We start from the raw sequence: 23,800 nt of genomic DNA, 5'->3' as shown, positions 1-23,800 counted from the left end.
TTCCTGTACGTAGGGGGCAGTATTATAGTAGTTATATTCTTGTACATAGGGGGCAGTATTATAGTAGTTATATTCTTGTACATAGGGGGCAGTATTATAGTAGTTATATTCTTGTACATATGGAGCAGTATTATAGTAGTTTTATTCCTGTACATAGGGGGCAGTATTATAGTAGTTATATTCCTGTACATAGGGGGCAGTATTATAGTAGTTATATTCCTGTACATAGGGGGCAGTATTATAGTAGTTATATTCTTGTACATAGGGGGCAGTATTATAGTAGTTATATTCCTGTACATAGGGGGCAGTATTATAGTAGTTATATTCTTGTACATAGGGGGCAGTATTATAGTAGTTATATTCCTGTACATAGGGGGCAGTATTATAGTAGTTATATTCCAGTACATAGGGGGCAGTATTATAGTAGTTATATTCCTGCACATAGGGGGCAGTATTATAGTAGTTATATTCCTGTACATAGGGGGCAGTAATATAGTAGTTATATTCCTGTACATAGGGGGCAGTATTATAGTAGTTATATTCTTGTACATAGGGGGCAGTATTATAGTAGTTATATTCTTGTACATAGGGGGCAGTATTATAGTAGTTATATTCTTGTACATAGGAGGCAGTATTATAGTAGTTATATTCTTGTACATAGGGGGCAGTATTATAGTAGTTATATTCCAGTACATAGGGGGCAGTATTATAGTAGTTATATTCCTGCACATAGGGGGCAGTATTATAGTAGTTATATTCCTGTACATAGGGGGCAGTAATATAGTAGTTATATTCCTGTACATAGGGGGCAGTATTATAGTAGTTATATTCTTATACATAGGGGGCAGTATTATAGTAATTATATTCTTGTACATAGGGGCAGTATTATAGTAGTTATATTCTTGTACATAGGGGGTAGTATTATAGTAGTTATATTCTTGTACATAGGGGGCAGTATTATAGTAGATATATTCTTGTACATAGGGGGCAGTATTATAGTAGTTATATTCTTGTACATAGGGGGCAGTATTATAGTAGATATATTCTTGTACATAGGGGACAGTATTATAGTAGTTATATTCCTGTACATAGGGGGCAGTATTATAGTAGTTATATTCTTGTACATAGGGGGCAGTATTATAGTAGTTATATTCCTGTACATAGGGGGCAGTATTATAGTAGTTATATTCTTGTACATAGGGGGCAGTATTATAGTAGTTATATTCTTGTACATAGGGGACAGTATTATAGTAGTTATATTCTTGTACATAGGGAGCAGTATTATAGTAGTTATATTCTTGTACATAGGGAGCAGTATTATAGTAGTTATATTCTTGTACATAGGGGGCAGTATTATAGTAGTTATATTCTTGTACATAGGGGGTAGTATTATAGTAGTTATATTCTTGTACATAGGGGACAGTATTATAGTAGTTATATTCTTGTACATAGGGGACAGTATTATAGTAGTTATATTCTTGTACATAGGGGGCAGTATTATAGTAGTTATATTCCTGTATATAGGGGGCAGTATTATAGTAGTTATATTCCTGTACATAGGAGGCAGTATTATAGTAGTTATATTCTTGTACATAGGGGCAGTATTATAGTAGTTATATTCCTGTACATAGGAGGCAGTATTATAGTAGTTATATTCTTGTACATAGGGGGCAGTATTATAGTAGTTATATTCTTGTACATAGGGGGCAGTATTATAGTAGTTATATTCCTGTATATAGGGGGCAGTATTATAGTAGTTATATTCCTGTACATAGGAGGCAGTATTATAGTAGTTATATTCTTGTACATAGGGGCAGTATTATAGTAGTTATATTCCTGTATATAGGGGGCAGTATTATAGTAGTTATATTCCAGTACATAGGAGGCAGTATTATAGTAGTTATATTCTTGTACATAGGGGGCAGTATTATAGTAGTTATATTCCTGTACATAGGGGGCAGTATTATAGTAGTTATATTCCTGTACATAGGGGGCAGTATTATAGTAGTTATATTCTTGTACATAGGGGCAGTATTATAGTAGTTATATTCTTGTACATAGGGGGCAGTATTATAGTAGTTATATTCTTGTACATAGGGGGCAGTATTATAGTAGTTATATTCCTGTATATAGGGGGCAGTATTATAGTAGTTATATTCCTGTACATAGGGAGCAGTATTATAGTAGTTATATTCTTGTACATAGGGGCAGTATTATAGTAGTTATATTCTTGTACATAGGAGGCAGTATTATAGTAGTTATATTCTTGTACATAGGGGGCAGTATTATAGTAGTTATATTCTTGTACATAGGGGGCAGTATTATAGTAGTTATATTCCTGTATATAGGGGGCAGTATTATAGTAGTTATATTCCTGTACATAGGAGGCAGTATTATAGTAGTTATATTCTTGTACATAGGGCGCAGTATTATAGTAGTTATATTCTTGTACATAGGGGGCAGTATTATAGTAGTTATATTCCTGTACATAGGGGGCAGTATTATAGTAGTTATATTCCTGTACATAGGGGGCAGTATTATAGTAGTTATATTCTTGTACATAGGGGGCAGTATTATAGTAGTTATATTCCTGTACATAGGGGGCAGTATTATAGTATCCTTGTACCTGCTGCTGCCCTTGTAGCCTCTGCTGTAGCTGTAGACGTAGCTGGTTGGAGGCTGTTCCCGGTCTGGGTAGCGCTTGGCGCGGCTGCATGTTCATGGCATTTGGGTGAGGCCCTCGTTGTAGAGATTGTGGCACTTGAACTGGCATAGGACCAAAATTAGTCTTCTGTCGGACCATGCTGGAGAAAGGACTGGGCAGCCCGGGGTTGGGGGAGGCAGCGGGGTAGGGCTGAGGATACATTCCCGGCTTCTGTTCCATTAGGACGGGAGCGATGGTCGGTTGCTGTGTAAATCTGTCACTGACAACGTCCAGACCTCCTCCCTATGGGACAGCGAGAAGTGTAATGTGAACAGGTCCCCATGATACAGGCAGATATCATCCATGACATGTGAGACCTCGCTGCTAACACTTCTCCACATCTGCATCTGAACCACAATATATCTGTATCCTCCATCACCTTCCTCCCTGCCGCGAGCTCAGACAGAGGCTCCATGTTTTAGCTGAATGGAGATAAGCTGCAATAATAATGTCCATGGAGGTCCCTGTGCCTCCCCCATCCATGGCGGTCCCTGTGCCTCCCCCATCCATGGCGGTCCCTGTGCCTCCCCCGTCCATGGCGGTCCCTGCGCCTCCCCCATCCATGGCGGTCCCTGCGCCTCCCCCGTCCATGGCGGTCCCTGCGCCTCCCCCGTCCATGGCGGTCCCTGCGCCTCCCCCGTCCATGGCGGTCCCTGCACCTCTCCCGTACCTGGAGGTCCCTATATCTCCCCTGTCCCTGGAGGTCCCTGTACCTCCCCCTGTCCCTGGAGGTCCCTGTACCTCCCCCTGTCCCTGGAGGTCCCTGCACCTCCCCCATCCATGGAGGTCCCAGTATCTCTCCGTCCATGTTGGTCCCTGCACCTCCCCTTGTCCCTGGAGGTCCCTGCACCTCCCCCATCCATGGAGGTCCCAGTATCTCTCCGTCCATGTTGGTCCCTGCACCTCCCCTTGTCCCTGGAGGTCCCTGCACCTCCCCCATCCATGGAAGTCCAAGTATCTCTCCGTCCATGTTGGTCCCTGCACCTCCCCCTGTCCCTGGAGGTCCCTGCACCTCCCCCATCCATGGAGGTCCCAGTATCTCTCCGTCCATGTTGGTCCCTGTACCTCCCCCGTCCCTGGCGGTCCCTGTACCTCCCCCGTCCCTGGAGGTCCCTGTACCTCCCCCGTCCCTGGAGGTCCCCGTACCTCCTCCGTACCTGGAGGTCCCCGTACCTCCTCCGTACCTGGAGGTCCCCGTACCTCCTCCGTACCTGGAGGTCCCTGTACCTCCCCCTGTCCCTGGAGGTCCCTGCACCTCCCCCATCCATGGAGGTCCCAGTATCTCTCCGTCCATGTTGGTCCCTGTACCTCCCCCGTCCCTGGCAGTCCCTGTACCTCCCCCGTCCCTGGAGGTCCCTGTACCTCCCCCGTCCCTGGAGGTCCCTGTACCTCCCCCGTCCCTGGAGGTCCCCGTACCTCCTCCGTACCTGGAGGTCCCTGTACCTCCCCCGTCCCTGGCGGTCCCTGTACCTCCCCCGTCCCTGGCGGTCCCTGTACCTCCTCCGTACCTGCACCAGCTTGTCGATTCCCAGGGCCCGGTCGAGCTCGGCCAGCTCGTTCTCGTCTTTGCCGTTGAGGTAGGACACCAGCTGCTCCAGCAGGATCTTCTCATCGTTCTGCCCCTCCATGGTGGTCGGAGGACACAGAAAGTCATCAATCCTGCCAGGGGGAAGACAACAACAGAGATGAGGCTGCGGGCGCGGCGGGGGGTGACCTCCAAAAACTCAATGACAGCCACTGCTGCCTCCGTGAATCGCCCTTGTTTTGGGCTTGGAGATTGTCTGAGCACATTAGAGGCTGGAGATACCAGAGCGGCGCCCGATGGAGACTGAGGGTCCCATAGGCAAGAATGTCCCCCATCCATGCATCCACTCCAATACATGTCCCCCCAGGAGGGTCTCGTCCTTGATGGTTACAACAGACTGTCTGATAGTATCTCCCACTCCTCACGAGACTCCAAACTGGACCTGAGACAAGGGCCTAGATGTGACACCACCTCAACCTCAATCCAGATCACATGGTAGTTACAAAGGGTCAGGGCCAAAATCCATAGGATAAGGAATAAGTGGGAGAGAGTTATATATAGACCCCTGGGTGCTGATACACATCTGTCACTCATAGCACCGCAGGAGTATACACAGGTCAGATACTGGGACTGATATCTCAGCATATCAAAACCCCCTACTCTGCTCCAGCACCATCTCCCTGACAGTGGAGAGGATTGCAATGGTCAGATACTGGGACTGATATACACACAGTGATGTCACAGTACAGGGATAATACACACAGTGATGTCACAGTACAGGGATAATACACACAGTGATGTCACAGTACAGGGATAATACACACAGTGATGTCACAGTACCGAGATAATACACACAGTGATGTCACAGTACAGAGATAATACACACAGTGATGTCACAGTACAGGGATAATAATACACACAGTGATGTCACAGTACAGGGATAATACACACAGTGATGTCACAGTACAGGGATAATACACACAGTGATGTCACAGTACAGGGATAATACACACAGTGATGTCACAGTACCGAGATAATACACACAGTGATGTCACAGTACAGAGATAATACACACAGTGATGTCACAGTACAGGGATAATAATACACACAGTGATGTCACAGTACAGGGATAATACACACAGTGATGTCACAGTACAGGGATAATACACACAGTGATGTCACAGTACAGGGATAATACGCACAGTGATGTCACAGTACAGGGATAATACACACAGTGATGTCACAGTACAGGGATAATACACACAGTGATGTCACAGTACAGGGATAATAATACACATATATACTATCCTTGTGGTGCCGTCTATGGTTGGACATTATGTAACCCCCTGAGTTCTCCCATTGTTATACATGATTGCAGTTCTAGCAGTGAGCACCAGGGGGCAGCGCTCTCATTGCTCCTTCTATTAGATTACTGTAAATGATGGAGACCAACAAAAAACAGGGAAAAAATAGCCCCGGGAGCCTCGGCGTCGCTCCGATTATTCCCTGGGAATTCAAGTGCAGCGAAGGGGAGAGCGAGCGGCTGCAGGGGATTACCGGAGGTCTTCCCATTGGTCTGCACTAAAGACCCTAAAAACTTCCCAGAGACCCAAAGAATAACATGCGACTGTGAGCCTTCCATACATAGCGGGGGGCCGGGTGTCCTGAGGAGACCCCACCGGACTCATACATGTCCTCTATGCCCTCATACATGTCCTCATACATCTCCTCTATGTCCTCATACATCTCCTCTATGTCTCATACATCTCCTCTATGTCTCATACATCTCCTCTATGTCCTCATACATCTCCTCTATGTCCTCATACATCTCCTCTATGTCCTCATACATCTCCTCTATGTCCTCATACATCTCCTCTATGTCCTCATACATGTCCTCTATGTCCTCATACATCTCCTCTATGTCCTCATACATCTCCTCTATGTCTCATACATCTCCTCTATGTCCTCATACATCTCCTCTATGTCCTCATACATCTCCTCTATGTCCTCATACGTCTCTTCTATGTCCTCATACGTCTCCTCTATGTCCTCATACATGTCCTCTATGTCCTCATACATCTCTTCTATGTCCTCATACGTCTCCTCTATGTCCTCATACATCTCCTCTATGTCCTCATACATGTCCTCTATGTCCTCATACATCTCCTCTATGTCCTCATACATCTCCTCTATGTCTCATACATCTCCTCTATGTCCTCATACATCTCCTCTATGTCCTCATACATCTCCTCTATGTCCTCATACATCTCTTCTATGTCCTCATACGTCTCCTCTATGTCCTCATACATCTCCTCTATGTCCTCATACATCTCCTCTATGTCCTCATACATGTCCTCTATGTCCTCATACATCTCCTCTATGTCCTCATACATCTCCTCTATGTCCTCATACATCTCCTCTATGTCCTCATACATCTCCTCTATGTCTCATACATCTCCTCTATGTCCTCATACATCTCCTCTATGTCCTCATACATCTCCTCTATGACCTCATACATCTCTTCTATGTCCTCATACGTCTCTTCTATGTCCTCATACGTCTCCTCTATGTCCTCATACGTGTCCTCTATGTCCTCATACGTGTCCTCTATGTCCTCATACGTGTCCTCTATGTCCTCATACGTGTCCTCTATGTCCTCATACATCTCCTCTATGTCCTCATACATCTCCTCTATGTCCTCATACATCTCCTCTATGTCCTCATACATGTCCTCTATGTCCTCATACATCTCCTCTTTGTCCTCATACATCTCCTCTATGTCCTCATACATCTCCTCTATGTCCTCATACATGTCCTCTATGTCCTCATACATCTCCTCTATGTCCTCATACATGTCCTCTATGTCCTCATACATGTCCTCTATGTCCTCATACATCTCCTCTATGTCCTCATACATCTCCTCTATGCCCTCATACATGTCCTCTATGTCCTCATACATGTCCTCTATGCCCTCATACATGTCCTCATACATCTCCTCTATGTCCTCATACATCTCCTCTATGTCCTCATACATGTCCTCTATGTCCTCATACATGTCCTCTATGTCCTCATACATGTCCTCTATGTCCTCATACATGTCCTCTATGTCCTCATACATCTCCTCTATACCCTCATACATGTCCTCTATGTCCTCATACATGTCCTCTATGTCCTCATACATGTCCTCTATGTCCTCATACATCTCCTCTATGTCCTAATACATCTCCTCTATGTCCTAATACATCTCCTCTATGTCCTAATACATCTCCTCTATGTCCTCATACATCTCCTCTATGTCCTCATACATCTCCTCTATGTCCTCATACATCTCCTCTATGTCCTCATACATCTCCTCTATGTCCTCATACATCTCCTCTATGTCCTCATACATCTCCTCTATACCCTCATACATGTCCTCTATGTCCTCATACATCTCCTCTATACCCTCATACATCTCCTCTATGTCCTCATACATCTCCTCTATGTCCTCATACATCTCCTCTATACCCTCATACATGTCCTCTATGTCCTCATACATGTCCTCTATGTCCTCATACATGTCCTCATACATGTCCTCTATGTCCTCATACATCTCCTCTATGTCCTCATACATGTCCTCTATGTCCTCATACATGTCCTCTATGTCCTCATACATCTCCTCTATGTCCTCATACATCTCCTCTATGTCCTCATACATCTCCTCTATACCCTCATACATCTCCTCTATGTCCTCATACATCTCCTCTATACCCTCATACATCTCCTCTATGTCCTCATACATCTCCTCTATGTCCTCATACATCTCCTCTATGTCCTCATACATCTCCTCTATGTCCTCATACATCTCCTCTATGTCCTCATACATCTCCTCTATGTCCTCATACATCTCCTCTATGTCCTCATACGTGTCCTCTATGTCCTCATACGTGTCCTCTATGTCCTCATACATCTCTTCTATGTCCTCATACATCTCCTCTATGTCCTCGTACATCTCCTCTATGTCCTCATACATCTCCTCTATGTCCTCATACATCTCCTCTATGTCCTCATACATCTCCTCTATGACCTCATACGTCTCTTCTATGACCTCATACGTCTCTTCTATGTCCTCATACGTGTCCTCTATGTCCTCATACGTGTCCTCTATGTCCTCATACGTGTCCTCTATGTCCTCATACATCTCCTCTATGTCCTCATACGTGTCCTCTATGTCCTCATACATCTCCTCTATGTCCTCATACATGTCCTCTATGTCCTCATACATGTCCTCTATGTCCTCATACATCTCCTCTATGTCCTCATACATGTCCTCTATGTCCTCATACATGTCCTCTATGTCCTCATACATCTCCTCTATGTCCTCATACATGTCCTCTATGTCCTCATACATCTCCTCTATGTCCTCATACATCTCCTCTATGTCCTCATACATGTCCTCTATGTCCTCATACATGTCCTCTATGCCCTCATACATGTCCTCATACATCTCCTCTATGTCCTCATACATGTCCTCTATGTCCTCATACATGTCCTCTATGTCCTCATACATGTCCTCTATGTCCTCATACATGTCCTCTATGTCCTCATACATCTCCTCTATGTCCTCATACATCTCCTCTATACCCTCATACATGTCCTCTATGTCCTCATACATGTCCTCATACATGTCCTCTATGTCCTCATACATGTCCTCTATGTCCTCATACATGTCCTCATACATCTCCTCTATGTCCTCATACATCTCCTCTATGGTCTCATACATGCTCTCTATGTCCTCATACATGTCCTCTATGTCCTCATACATCTCCTCTATGTCCTCATACATCTCCTCTATGTCCTCATACATCTCCTCTATGCCCTCATACATCTCCTCTATGCCCTCATACATCTCCTCTATGTCCTCATACATCTCCTCTATGTCCTCATACATGTCCTCTATGTCCTCATACATCTCCTCTATGTCCTCATACATCTCCTCTATGACCTCATACATGCTCTCTATGACCTCATACATGTCCTCTATGGTCTCATACATCTCCTCTATGGTCTCATATATGCTCTCTATGTCCTCATACATCTCCTCTATGGTCTCATACATGCTCTCTATGACCTCATACATCTCCTCTATGGTCTCATACATCTCCTCTATGTCCTCATACATGTCCTCTATGTCCTCATACATCTCCTCTATGGTCTCATACATGTCCTCTATGGTCTCATACATCTCCTCTATGGTCTCATACATCTCCTCTATGTCCTCATACATCTCCTCTATGTCCTCATACATCTCCTCTATGTCCTCATACATGTCCTCTATGACCTCATACATCTCCTCTATGTCCTCATACATCTCCTCTATGTCCTCATACATCTCCTCTATGTCCTCATACATCTCCTCTATGTCCTCATACATGTCCTCTATGTCCTCATACATGTCCTCTATGACCTCATACATCTCCTCTATGTCCTCATACATCTCCTCTATGTCCTCATACATCTCCTCTATGGTCTCATACATCTCCTCTATGGTCTCATACATCTCCTCTATGGTCTCATACATCTCCTCTATGTCCTCATACATCACCTCTATGTCCTCATACATCTCCTCATACATGTCCTCATACATCTCCTCATACATGTCCTCATACATCTCCTCTATGTCCTCATACATGTCCTCTATGTCCTCATACATCTCCTCTATGTCCTCATACATCTCCTCTATGGTCTCATACATCTCCTCTATGTCCTCATACATCACCTCTATGTCCTCATACATCTCCTCTATGGTCTCATACATCTCCTCTATGTCCTCATACATGTCCTCTATGTCCTCATACATGTCCTCTATGTCCTCATACATCTCCTCTATGGTCTCATACATCTCATCTATGTCCTCATACATCTCCTCATACATGTCCTCATACATCTCCTCATACATGTCCTCATACATCTCCTCATACATGTCCTCATACATCTCCTCTATGACCTCATACATCTCCTCTAAGTCCTCATACATCTCCTCTATGACCTCATACGTGTCCTCTATGTCCTCATACGTGTCCTCTATGTCTTCATACGTGTCCTCTATGTCCTCATACATCTCCTCTATGTCCTCATACATGTCCTCTATGTCCTCATACATCTCCTCTATGTCCTCATACATCTCCTCTATGTCCTCATACATCTCCTCTATGTCCTCATACATCTCCTCTATGTCCTCATACATGTCCTCTATGCCCTCATACATGTCCTCTATGTCCTCATACATCTCCTCTATGTCCTCATACATCTCCTCTATGTCCTCATACATCTCCTCTATGTCCTCATACATGTCCTCTATTTCCTCATACATCTCCTCTATTTCCTCATACATCTCCTCTATGTCCTCATACATCTCCTCTATGTCCTCATACATCTCCTCTATGTCCTCATACATCTCCTCTATGTCCTCATACATGCTCTCTATGGCGCTCTGGCCCCTCGCTGTATCCCGGGGGCTCTGGGCGTGTGACGCGTTCTCTCTGCTTCATTCCTTTAGTTTTCCTTGTGCTGATCCTGAGCAGTAAAGGACAACATATGTGAGGGGCCCCGCGCAGGGAGGGGCCGGACCTACACAATACGGCCGGCTGTGCCGAGACCCAGCGCCATGTGATTTATATCCCAAATACTAACGCGGGATGGAAATTTAATCCAACATCTGAAAATAATCTACGGGGAGGTGGGCTTCACCCCATAGACAGGGAGGTTCACCCCATAGACTGGGTGCTTCACCCCATAGACAGGGAGGTTCACCCCATAGACTGGGTGCTTCACCCCATAGGGAGGTGGGCTTCACCCCATAGACAGGGGGCTGCACCCATAGGCAGGGCGCTGCACCCATAGGCAGGGCGCTGCACCCATAGGCAGGGCGCTGCACCCATAGGCAGGGCGCTGCACCCATAGGCAGGGGGCTTCACCCCGTAGGCAGGGGGCTGCACCCCGTAGGCAGGGGGCTGCACCCCGTAGGCAGGGGGCTGCACCCCGTAGGCAGGGCGCTGCACCCATAGGCAGGGCGCTGCACCCATAGGCAGGGGGCTGCACCCCATAGGCAGGGGGCTGCACCCCATAGGCAGGGGGCTGCACCCCGTAGGCAGGGGGCTGCACCCCGTAGGCAGGGGGCTTCACCCATAGGCAGGGGGCTGCACCCATAGGCAGGGGGCTTCACCCATAGGCAGGGGGCTGCACCCATAGGCAGGGGGCTTCACCAATAGGCAGGGGGCTTCACCCATAGGCAGGGGGCTTCACCCATAGGCAGGGGGCTTCACCAATAGGCAGGGGGCTTCACCCATAGGCAGGGGGCTTCACCCATAGGCAGGGGGCTGCACCCATAGGCAGGTGGCTTCACCCTATAGGCAGGAGGCTTCACCCGTAGGCAGGGGGCTGCACCCATAGGCAGGGGGCTTCACCCTATAGGCAGGGGATTTCCCGAGGGTGCGGGCAGAGTCACCCTATACCCAATCTCTCCCAGACCCTGAATTAGATCAAATACCTATTAAAAGATACTGGATCAAAATTCTCAAAATTTGGCCTTAAAGGGAACCTGTCACCAGATTTTCCCCATTTGACCACCAGCCCCTCAGGTAGGTATGAAATGTCCTTTCTAAATACCCTATACAGGCAGTCCCCGGGTTACATACAAGATAGGGTCTGGAGGTTTGTTCTTAAGTTGAATTTGTATGTAAGTCGAAACTGTATATTTTATAATGGAAGTTCTAGACAATTTTTTTTCTTTTGCCCCAGTGACAATTGGAGTTTCAAAATTTTTGCTGTAATTGGACCAAGAATTATCAATAAAGCTTCATTACAGACATCTTACAGTTGATCATTGCAGTCTGGGACTATCGTAAAGCATCCAGAGAGCTTCACCAGAGGTCACATGGGGCAGAGGGGTCCGTCTGTAACTATGGGTTGTCTGTAAGTCGGGTGTCCTTAAGTAGGGGACCGCCTGTATATACAACCTATAAAAATCTCCTCCAAAGTCATGTGACGATGAGCAGAGAAAAGTCATCTTTTGTGTAAGAAGAGTCAAGTTTCGAAGCTGCAGGGGCAGACGCCCCCATCTTCTGTTCTATAGCATTTAGAAGCAAGGTGCTGGTGTCATATTAAAGATAAGAATATTTTCTTATCTTCTTCCATTCCAATCACATTAGGATCATGGATTGTGGACTTGGACCTTTATCTGCATCTCACATTTCTCAGGCAAAATAAGACTCTTCTCTGCCCGTTGTCACATGACTTTTCTATAGGTAAACGGGAGAGATTTCCCATAAGAGGGAATTCTAGAAAGTCAATTCTTCCTGACCTGTGTGTGGGGGGGGGGGGGGAGGAACTTAAAGGGTAACTCCATTTCACAGTCAGTATTGAGGACAATGGGGCACATTTACTAAGGGTCCGCAGCCGCGAATCCATCGGGTTTTTCCCGAATATTTCCGCTCTGCGCTGTATTTCATGGGATTGTGGCGCACGCGATCGATTTTTGGCGCAAGACAGAAATCGGGGGCGTGGCCACCGGACAACCCGAAGGATTCGGAAAAACCGCAGAATTTAAAAAGCCATTTGTGTCGCAAGATCAAGCACTCACATACACCAGAAAAAAGCAGGTGAACTCCGGCGGACCTCGGCGCAGCAGCGACACCTGGTTAATATCGGCGCACGGACCTTAGTGAATCCCGGCAGAACCCGAATCAGCGCCGGAGAACCCGCCGCTGGATCGTGACTGGACCGGGTAAGTAAATGTGCCCCACTGTCTCATTAACCTTCAGTGTTCCTATAGAGACATCTAATCATATATCATAATGTATAGATCCTAGTAGAAGGGGTGGGGCCGTGACAACCCCTCATTGTTCCCAATGGAAAAGACACTCCGCTATGTATTTTCCATTGAAAATCCTAAATAAAGTTTTACCCCTTTAATATGAGTGTTACTCACTCTTCCTGTGCACTCGGAGTCACGCGGTTCAGTAAAGTCAAGCTGTCGGCCCAAGGCATCTGCTCCGTGATCCCTGTCGGTCCAAACTGATCTGCGATTCCCAAGTCTGAGTCCGGCAGACCTGAAAATAGAAGGAAAGGAACAATCAGGAGAAATCCACAATCACTCACTATCACTCCGAAATCCAGATTAGAACATAGAAAGCAAGTGCAATGAGAGGATGCGGCCACTAGGTGGCACCACACGCCACTGCTGTGCAATCTGCAAGATTCCCAGGTCATTGTAAACCTTCCAGAAAAAAATCATTTGAAAAGTCTCCTATAATAGCCCTATAAGTGACTTCCATTTACAGTAGAGCCGCAGACACAGGGGACGTATATACCGTGCACACAGGGGACGTATATACCGTGCACACAGGGGACGTATATACCGTGCACACAGGGGACGTATATACCGTGCACACAGAGGACATATATACCGTGCACACAGGGGACGTATATACCGTGCACACAGGGGACATATATACCGTGCACACAGAGGACATATATACCGTGCACACAGAGGACATATATACCGTGCACACAGGGGACGTATATACCGTGCACACAGGGGACGTATATACCGTGCACACAGGGGACGTATATACCGTGCACACAGGGGACGTATATACCGTGCACACAGGGGACGTATATACCGTGCACACAGGGGACGTATATACCGTGCATACAGGGGACGTATATAGCGTGCACACAGAAGGCGTATACACCGTGCACACAGAGGACGTATATACAGTGTACACAGAGGGCGGACGTATATATACTGTGCACACAGAGGACGTATATACAGTGTACACAGAGGGCGGACGTATATATACTGTGCACACAGAGGACGTATATACAGTGTACACAGAGGGCGGACGTATATATACTGTGCACACAGAGGACGGACGTATATATACTGTGCACACAGAGGACGGACGTATATATATACTGTGCACACAGAGGACGTATATACAGTGTACACAGAGGGCAGACGTATATATACTGTGCACACAGAGGACGGACGTATATATATATACTGTGCACACAGAGGACCTATATACCGTGTACACAGAGGGCGGACGTATATATACTGTGCACACAGAGGATGGACGTATATATATACTGTGCACACAGAGGACGTATATACCGTGTACACAGAGGACGGACGTATATATACTGTGCACACAGAGGACGGACGTATATATATACTGTGCATACAGAGGACGGACGTATATATACTGTGCATACAGAAGACGGACGTATATATACTGTGCACACAGAGGACGAATGTATATATACCGTACACATAGAGGAAGGAACTTATATATACAGCGCATACAGAGTATGTATACACAGTGCACACAGATGACGTATATACAGTGCAGACAGAGAAAGTATATACTGTGCACACAGAGGACGTATATACCGTGCACACAGGGGACGTATATACCGTGCATACAGGGGACGTATATAGCGTGCACACAGAAGGCGTATACACCGTGCACACAGAGGACGTATATACAGTGTACACAGAGGGCGGACGTATATATACTGTGCACACAGAGGACGTATATACAGTGTACACAGAGGGCGGACGTATATATACTGTGCACACAGAGGACGTATATACAGTGTACACAGAGGGCGGACGTATATATACTGTGCACACAGAGGACGGACGTATATATACTGTGCACACAGAGGACGGACGTATATATATACTGTGCACACAGAGGACGTATATACAGTGTACACAGAGGGCAGACGTATATATACTGTGCACACAGAGGACGGACGTATATATATATACTGTGCACACAGAGGACCTATATACCGTGTACACAGAGGGCGGACGTATATATACTGTGCACACAGAGGACGGACGTATATATATACTGTGCACACAGAGGACGTATATACCGTGTACACAGAGGACGGACGTATATATACTGTGCACACAGAGGACGGACGTATATATATACTGTGCATACAGAGGACGGACGTATATATACTGTGCATACAGAAGACGGACGTATATATACTGTGCACACAGAGGACGAATGTATATATACCGTACACATAGAGGAAGGAACTTATATATACAGCGCATACAGAGTATGTATACACAGTGCACACAGATGACGTATATACAGTGCAGACAGAGAAAGTATATACTGTGCACACAGAGGACATATATACCGTGCACAGAGGACGTATATACCGTGCACAGAGGACGTATATACCGTGCACAGAGGACGTATATACCGTGCACACAGAGGACGGACGTGTATATATACTGTGCCCACAGAGGACGTATATACCATGCACACAGAAGATGGACGTAAATATACCGTACACACAGAGGACGGATATATATACTGCGCACACAGAGTATGTATACACAGTGCACACAGATGACATATATACCGTGCAGACAGAGGACGGACGTATATATACCGTTCACACAGAGGACGTATATACCGTGTACACAGAGGACTTATATACCGTTCACACAGAGGACGTATATACCGTGTACACAGAGGACTTATATACCGTTCACACAGAGGACGTATATACACCGTGCACACAGAAGAAGTATATATCGTGCACAAAGAGGAAGGCTGTATATATACTGTGCACACAGAGGACGTATATACCGTGTACACAGAGGACTTATATACCGTTCACACAGAGGACGTATATACACCGTGCACACAGAAGAAGTATATATCGTGCACAAAGAGGAAGGCTGTATATATACTGTGCACACAGAGGACGTATATACAGTGTACACAGAGGGCAGACGTATATATACTGTGCACACAGAGGACGGACGTATATATATATACTGTGCACACAGAGGACCTATATACCGTGTACACAGAGGGCGGACGTATATATACTGTGCACACAGAGGACGGACGTATATATATACTGTGCACACAGAGGACGTATATACCGTGTACACAGAGGACGGACGTATATATACTGTGCACACAGAGGACGGACGTATATATATACTGTGCATACAGAGGACGGACGTATATATACTGTGCATACAGAAGACGGACGTATATATACTGTGCACACAGAGGACGAATGTATATATACCGTACACATAGAGGAAGGAACTTATATATACAGCGCATACAGAGTATGTATACACAGTGCACACAGATGACGTATATACAGTGCAGACAGAGAAAGTATATACTGTGCACACAGAGGACGTATATACCGTGCACAGAGGACGTATATACCGTGCACAGAGGACGTATATACCGTGCACAGAGGACGTATATACCGTGCACAGAGGACGTATATACCGTGCACACAGAGGACGGACGTGTATATATACTGTGCCCACAGAGGACGTATATACCATGCACACAGAAGATGGACGTAAATATACCGTACACACAGAGGACGGATATATATACTGCGCACACAGAGTAGGTATACACAGTGCACACAGATGACATATATACCGTGCAGACAGAGGACGGACGTATATATACCGTTCACACAGAGGACGTATATACCGTGTACACAGAGGACTTATATACCGTTCACACAGAGGACGTATATACCGTGTACACAGAGGACTTATATACCGTTCACACAGAGGACGTATATACACCGTGCACACAGAAGAAGTATATATCGTGCACAAAGAGGAAGGCTGTATATATACTGTGCACACAGAGGACGTATATACCGTGTACACAGAGGACTTATATACCGTTCACACAGAGGACGTATATACCGTGTACACAGAGGACTTATATACCGTTCACACAGAGGACGTATATACACCGTGCACACAGAAGAAGTATATATCGTGCACAAAGAGGAAGGCTGTATATATACTGTGCAGAAGAAGTATATACTGTGCACATAGAGAAACTCAGAACCCGGCGTGGATGGGGAGATTCATGTGGATTTTGCGCCAGAAAACTGTTGGAGAAACCATAGTGAATCTCCCCCAATGGATTTATATTCTGAAGTTGTAGCTTCTCCAAGTACACTGGGGGCATGTCCTCACACTGCTGAGCTCTGTGCTCTCTGCATTGAGCTGCTTCACAGTCTCCCTTTCTATGCTGTGTGACTGCTGTAGTATTCAACCAGGAATCTGCTATAGCAGAGGGGTGCACACAGCAGTCCTGCTGCTACTAACAAAACACACATATGTATCATTACACATCTCTTCAGGGACAATGGCCAACGGTGTCTGCTGAGATCACAGATGTGAGGACAACCCCCAGGAGCTTCAATCCGTTAATATAAATCCATATATCACAGTCCTGCTGCTACTAACAATACACACAAATGTATGATTACATAGATCTGTAGGGACAATAACCAAGAATGGCTGTGGAGAACACAAAACAAATCAGTGTGAGAATATGTCCCATACAACCCTGGAATTTAAGTCCATATTTCACAGTCCTGCTGTTACTAACAACATACACAGCAGTCTGACTACATATCTCTCCAGGGACAATAAATAACACTGGCTGCAGAGAGCACCGGATTGTGAGCGGATGATCCCAGTGCACATGGTGAAAACACAACCCCAGAATATAAATCCATATGTCACAGTCCTGCTGCTACTAACAACATACACGAAGCTCTGATTACACAGATATCCAGGGACAATACATAACACTGGCTGCAGAGAGCACCGGATTGTGAGCGGATGATCCCAGTGCACATGGTGAAAACACAACCCCAGAATATAAATCCATATGTCACAGTCCTGCTGCTACTAACAACATACACGAAGCTCTGATTACACAGATATCCAGGGACAATATATAACACTGGCTACAGAGAGCTCAGAGCCCAGCAATGTGAGGACACTTCGGTAGAAGATACAACGCAGGAATATAAATCCATATACCACAGTCCTGCAGCTACTTACAACATACACAAAGGAATGATTCCAAAGACTTCTAGGGACAATACCTAAAACTGACTGCAGAGAGCACAGAGCACAGCAGTGTGAGGACACTTACCTAGAAACTACAACCCCGTCAGAAGTGTGACCATACAGACTACAGTCAGTGTTATGTATTGTCCCTGGAGAGATGCTTAATCCAACCTTTGTGTATGTTGTTAGTAGCAGCAGGACTGTGATATATGGATTTATATTCCACTGTCTTAGTTTCCAGGGAAGTGTCTTCACACTGCTGTGCTCTCCGCAGCCAGTGTTATGTACTGTCCCTGGAGAGATGTGTAATCAGACCTCACACTGCTGTGCTCTGTGCTCTCCGCAGCCAGTGTTATGTACTGTCCCTGGAGAGATGTGTAATCAGACCTCACACTGCTGTGCTCTGTGCTCTCTGCAGTCAGTGTTATGTATTGTCCCTGGAGAGATGTGTAATCAGACCTCACACTGCTGTGCTCTCTGCAGCCAGTGTTATGTATTGTCCCTGGAGAGATGTGTGATCAGACCTCACACTGCTGAGCTCTGTGCTCTCTGCAGCCAGTGTAATGTATTGTCCCTGGAGAGATGTGTAATCAGACCTCACACTGCTGTGCTCTGTGCTCTCTGCAGCCAGTGTTATGTATTGTCCCTGGAGAGATGTGTAATCAGACCTCCCACTGCTGTGCTCTGTGCTCTCTGCAGCCAGTGTTATGTATTGTCCCTGGAGAGATGTGTAATCAGACCTCACACTCCTGTGCTCTGTGCTCTCTGCAGCCAGTGTTATGTATTGTCCCTGGAGAGATGTGTAATCAGACCTCACACTGCTGTGCTCTGTGCTCTCTGCAGCCAGTGTTATATACTGTCCCCGGAGAGATGTGTAATAAGACCTCACACTGCTGTGCTCTGTGCTCTCTGCAGCCAGTGTTAGGCATTGTCCCTAGAGAGATGTGTATTCATACTTCACACTGCTGTGCTCTGTGCTCTCTGCAGCCAGTGTTATGTATTGCCCCTGGAGAGATGTGTAATCAGACCTCACACTGCTGTGCTCTGTGCTCTCTGCAGCCAGTGTTATCATGTATTGTCCCTGGAGCGATGTGTAATGAGACCTCACACTGCTGAGCTCTGTGCGATCTGCAGTCAGTGTAATGTATTGTCCCTGGAGAGATGTGTAATCAGACCTCACACTGCTGTGCTCTGTGCAGCCAGTGTTATGTACTGTCCCTGGAGAGATGTGTAATCAGACCTCACACTGCTGTGCTCTGTGCTCTCTGCAGTCAGTGTAATGTATTGTCCCTGGAGAGATATGTAATGAGACCTTTGTGTAAGATGTTACTAGCAGAGATCTGTGATATATGGATTTATACATATATCACAATCCTGCTGCTACTAACAACATACACAAAGCTCTGATTGCACATCTCTCCAGGGACAATACATTACACTGGCTGCAGAGAGCACAGAGCACAGCAGTGTGAGGTATGATTACACATCTCTCCAGGGACAATACAGAGCACAGGATGCAGAGAGCACAGCAGTGTGAGGTCTGATTACACATCTCTCCAGGGACAATACATAACACTGACTGCAGAGAGCACAGAGCACAGCAGTGTGAGGTCTGATTACACATCTCTCCAGGGACAATACATTACACTGGCTGCAGAGAGCACAGAGCTCAGCAGTGTGAGGTCTGATCACACATCTCTCCAGGGACAATACATAACACTGGCTGCAGAGAGCACAGCAGTGTGAGGTCTGATTACACATCTCTCCAGGGACAATACATAACACTGACTGCAGAGAGCACAGAGCACAGCAGTGTGAGGTCTGATTACACCTCTCTCCAGGGACAATACATAACACTGACTGCAGAGAGCACAGAGCACAGCAGTGTGAGGTCTGATTACACATCTCTCCAGGGACAATACATAACACTGGCTGCAGAGAGCACAGAGCACAGCAGTGTGAGGTATGATTACACATCTCTCCAGGGACAATACAGAGCACAGGATGCAGAGAGCACAGCAGTGTGAGGTCTGATTACACATCTCTCCAGGGACAATACCGAACACTGGCTGCAGAGAGCACAGAGCACAGCAGTGTGAGGTCTGATTACACATCTCTCCAGGGACAATACATAACACTGACTGCAGAGAGCACAGAGCACAGCAGTGTGAGGTCTGATTACACATCTCTCCAGGGACAATACATAACACTGGCTGCAGAGAGCACAGAGCACAGCAGTGTGAGGTATGATTACACATCTCTCCAGGGACAATACAGAGCACAGGATGCAGAGAGCACAGAGCACAGCAGTGTGAGGTCTGATTACACATCTCTCCAGGGACAATACATAACACTGGCTGCAGAGAGCACAGAGCACAGCAGTGTGAGGTCTGATTACACATCTCTCCAGGGACAATACATAACACTGGCTGCAGAGAGCACAGAGCACAGCAGTGTGAGGTATGATTACACATCTCTCCAGGGACAATACAGAGCACAGGATGCAGAGAGCACAGAGCACAGCAGTGTGAGGTCTGATTACACATCTCTCCAGGGACAATACATAACACTGGCTGCAGAGAGCACAGAGCACAGCAGTGTGAGGTCTGATTACACATCTCTCCAGGGACAATACATAACACTGGCTGCAGAGAGCACAGAGCACAGCAGTGTGAGGTCTGATTACACATCTCTCCAGGGACAATACATAACACTGGCTGCAGTCTGTCTGGTCACACTGCTGACAGGTTCCCTTTATAATGTGTCAGAATATGGAGAGCGCTCTGAAGAATAGAACAGTCTTGCTGATTGTTTCCATCCCAGGTGACGCTGTCCTACAATAGATGGTGCATTCTCATTGGGTCGGGTTTGGTCGGGTGGGTGGTTGGTTGGTTAGTTGGGGAAACCCAGGCCCAGCATAACCCATAATCTATGCCCAAGTATCATAGTACACATCCACAATCTGGCACCAGCAGCCTCCCTCCTCCCCGGGGTGACAGATGACATGGAGCCGGTAACACACACATATGGAGCTCAGTCACATATCACATCTCTATCCGGCTCTTCATATGCGAGCAGAGACAGCTTGGAGATGTCAGGCCGGGGCCCCGCGTGGCTGCCACTGTGTTCAGGCACTTAACATGCATATTATACAAGATACGTCCTAATGAGCCGGGACTGTATCTACACACATCTGCCCGCACAATTAGCTCCCGGCCATAATTACCGATTTATACGGACCTGAAAGAAGATGAAGCCTGCATTTCCCTAACTAAGAGGGGTCAGACTGTGTCAGGCCCCCCCCCCCCCCATAGACCCCATGCTGGAAACTGTAAATCTTAGGGGGTGGGAGGAAAAGCTGCAAACTGAAGATTGTATTATCTCTTAACGAAACAACAGATATGGAAGGATATCTATAAACGTCTACAGATATAGCGCAAGAATATGCGCTACAAGTAACAACATGTATAGATAAGTGAAGACAAGTTGTGTCAGGTTAGATCTGAGTCTCACTGCCCAAGATAGAGCAGTCCAGAGTGAGTGGGCAGCACAGGAGAAGACTTGGTAACAGGAGATAAGAGGAGGAGAATAGGGGACAGGCCCCATTAGCAGAAGATTGTTGGGGTGTAGGTGACTATGGGGACTTACTGGTGCCCCCCCCCCGACTCTATAATATTATTCCACTGCAAAAACATTGAGGGTCCAGATGAGGAGATCAATGTTCTCTCTATTCCTGCTATGCATAGAAATTAGTGTTACATACCAGGATCAGTCTGAAATGTTGGCGCTCCAGGTAAAACTCCACGGCCCTGCTCCGGGGTAAGTCCTGATCGGGGACTGGTGTCTGTAGGTGCAGGGAATGGATTCAGTTCCGGGTCTAAAGGTTCACAGAATCCAAAGGGAGACTGAGTTGGGTTGATACCATTGAAATCTAAGGAGTAAGGAACATGCATGTGTGTGGTTAGAGTCATGCCGTGTACATGCGATATCCATGCATCCATGCCACCACCCACCTGCCTAGGGCATGCTATCACGGGTATAGCCCCTACACCCTTAGACTATGCCATGTTACCACCCTCCAGCACATTATCTCGTCATAGACCCCAGGACCATCTGAAGGTCCCAAATTCAACCGGATGTTGTCAAGGTCTCGACACATTCAAGGTTATTTCTATATATATTCATCTACTCAAAAACATGAACCATAACCATGGCAAAGGATGGCTGACCCAACCCTGGGTAAATCTAGGAACCAGAATCTAGAACCTACAATTAGAGATTTAGACCAGAAAAGTGAGGGAGAGGGAAGAGATGTTGACGGTGATTGACCTGGTGGTGGGGCTTTCGTCTTGAGTTTTGGTATTTCACCGATCTGGAGCTTTGGTTTTAAGGCTCAGGATCATGTGACACACTACTGAATAATCGGAAAGTTCTACAGACGCACGTTTCTAGACTGTCCTTGATTTGGAAGCCTTAGATCCTAAAATCATTCATGGAGAGCACTGGGGCAAGGCGGAAATGGTTCTTGTTGGGAAGTTCTAGTCTACAACCCAAGTTTCTTTTCGTCACTGCTCCAGAACCTAATTTTTGGGAGGCAGTGGGATATTCTTGAGGAAACTTCATAACATTGGTCTAGAACCTTGGTTTTATTGTGTTGTTCCTCTAGAATCCTGTGTAGAATCTTAGATAACATAAAATATTCTAGAACTGGAGACAACTTCCATTACAAAGACCTGGTTCTTCCATTGGCCGAGCACAATGAAGGTCTACACGTGGTTCTGGCCTCGCTGGTGTTATGTGTGCTATTCACTCCTTGACATAGGATCTTTGTTTTAGGCTATAAAGTGTAGCCTTCTTTACGTAGGCTCCTTATTGGTGGCTCCGTAATGTAGAATTCTTGATGTAGGCTTCATATTGAAGGCTATGAAAAAGGACTTGGTAGAGGCTTCTTATTGTAGGTCACATATTGGAGAATCCTAGGTGTAGGCTTCTTGTTATAGGGATCTGTAGCACACACTCCTTGGTGCTCGCTCCTTGTTATGTAGACTCCTTGGTGCTAGCTCCTCGTTATGTAGACTCCTTGGTGCTAGCTCCTTGTTATAGGGCTCGTAGTTGGACTCCTTCATGTAGACTCCTTGTTATAAGCTCTGTAGTGTTGTTAGCTCATTGGCATTGGTTCTAGAGTAGACTTGCCTATGGTCCAGAAGTATAAGCTCCTTGTTACAGGGTCCGTAGTGTAAAATTTGTATAGGGGTTGAAGGCCACATATTGTAGGCTTCTTGTTGAAGGCTACATAGTATAGTCATCAACCAAAAAAAGTATAGTCCACTTGGTGGAGGTTTTGTATAGTAACATAAAATAGACTTCTTAGTGTAGTGTCACATAGCGTTAACTCCTTGGTGTAGGCTTCTTGTTGTAGATTACATAGAGCTGGTAGAGCCATCTTGTTGAGGGCGACATAATGTAGAATCCTTGGTGTAGGTTCTTCGCTTTGGAATCCATAGCAATTGCTTCCTGGTGAAGTCTCTTTGTTATGGGATTTGTAGCATAGCCTTCTTGGTGTTATCTCCACAATGTAGGTTCCTTGGGGTAGCCTCCTTAGTGTAGCCTTAGTACATTTAGCCATGAT

The 23,800-nt window shown here is 46.2% G+C and overlaps 1 protein-coding gene across 5 annotated transcripts in view; it reads right to left on the bottom strand.

The window, feature by feature from the left end:
• NCOA1 (nuclear receptor coactivator 1) overlaps positions 1–23,800 on the bottom strand; it is a 298,539-nt gene that overhangs the window by 11,149 nt on the left and 263,590 nt on the right. For 3 of the 5 annotated variants that reach the window (XM_072143854.1, XM_072143853.1, XM_072143855.1), the window contains 4 exons: positions 21,935–22,102; positions 13,198–13,318; positions 4,213–4,363; positions 2,627–2,947 (listed from right to left, as the gene is read on the bottom strand). In XM_072143854.1, coding sequence (XP_071999955.1) covers positions 2,627–2,947; positions 4,213–4,363; positions 13,198–13,318; positions 21,935–22,102 — 761 coding nt within the window. The remainder of the gene's footprint in view (positions 1–2,626; positions 2,948–4,212; positions 4,364–13,197; positions 13,319–21,934; positions 22,103–23,800) is intronic. The other 2 variants (XM_072143856.1, XM_072143857.1) reach the window with 1 other exon arrangement.

This window comes from Engystomops pustulosus, chromosome 3 (genome assembly GCF_040894005.1).
Source record: "Engystomops pustulosus chromosome 3, aEngPut4.maternal, whole genome shotgun sequence".
NCBI classification, from domain to species: Eukaryota; Metazoa; Chordata; class Amphibia; order Anura; family Leptodactylidae; genus Engystomops; species Engystomops pustulosus.
Note: the sequence above shows the minus strand (reverse complement) of the source record. Positions and strands in the feature narration are given on the sequence as shown.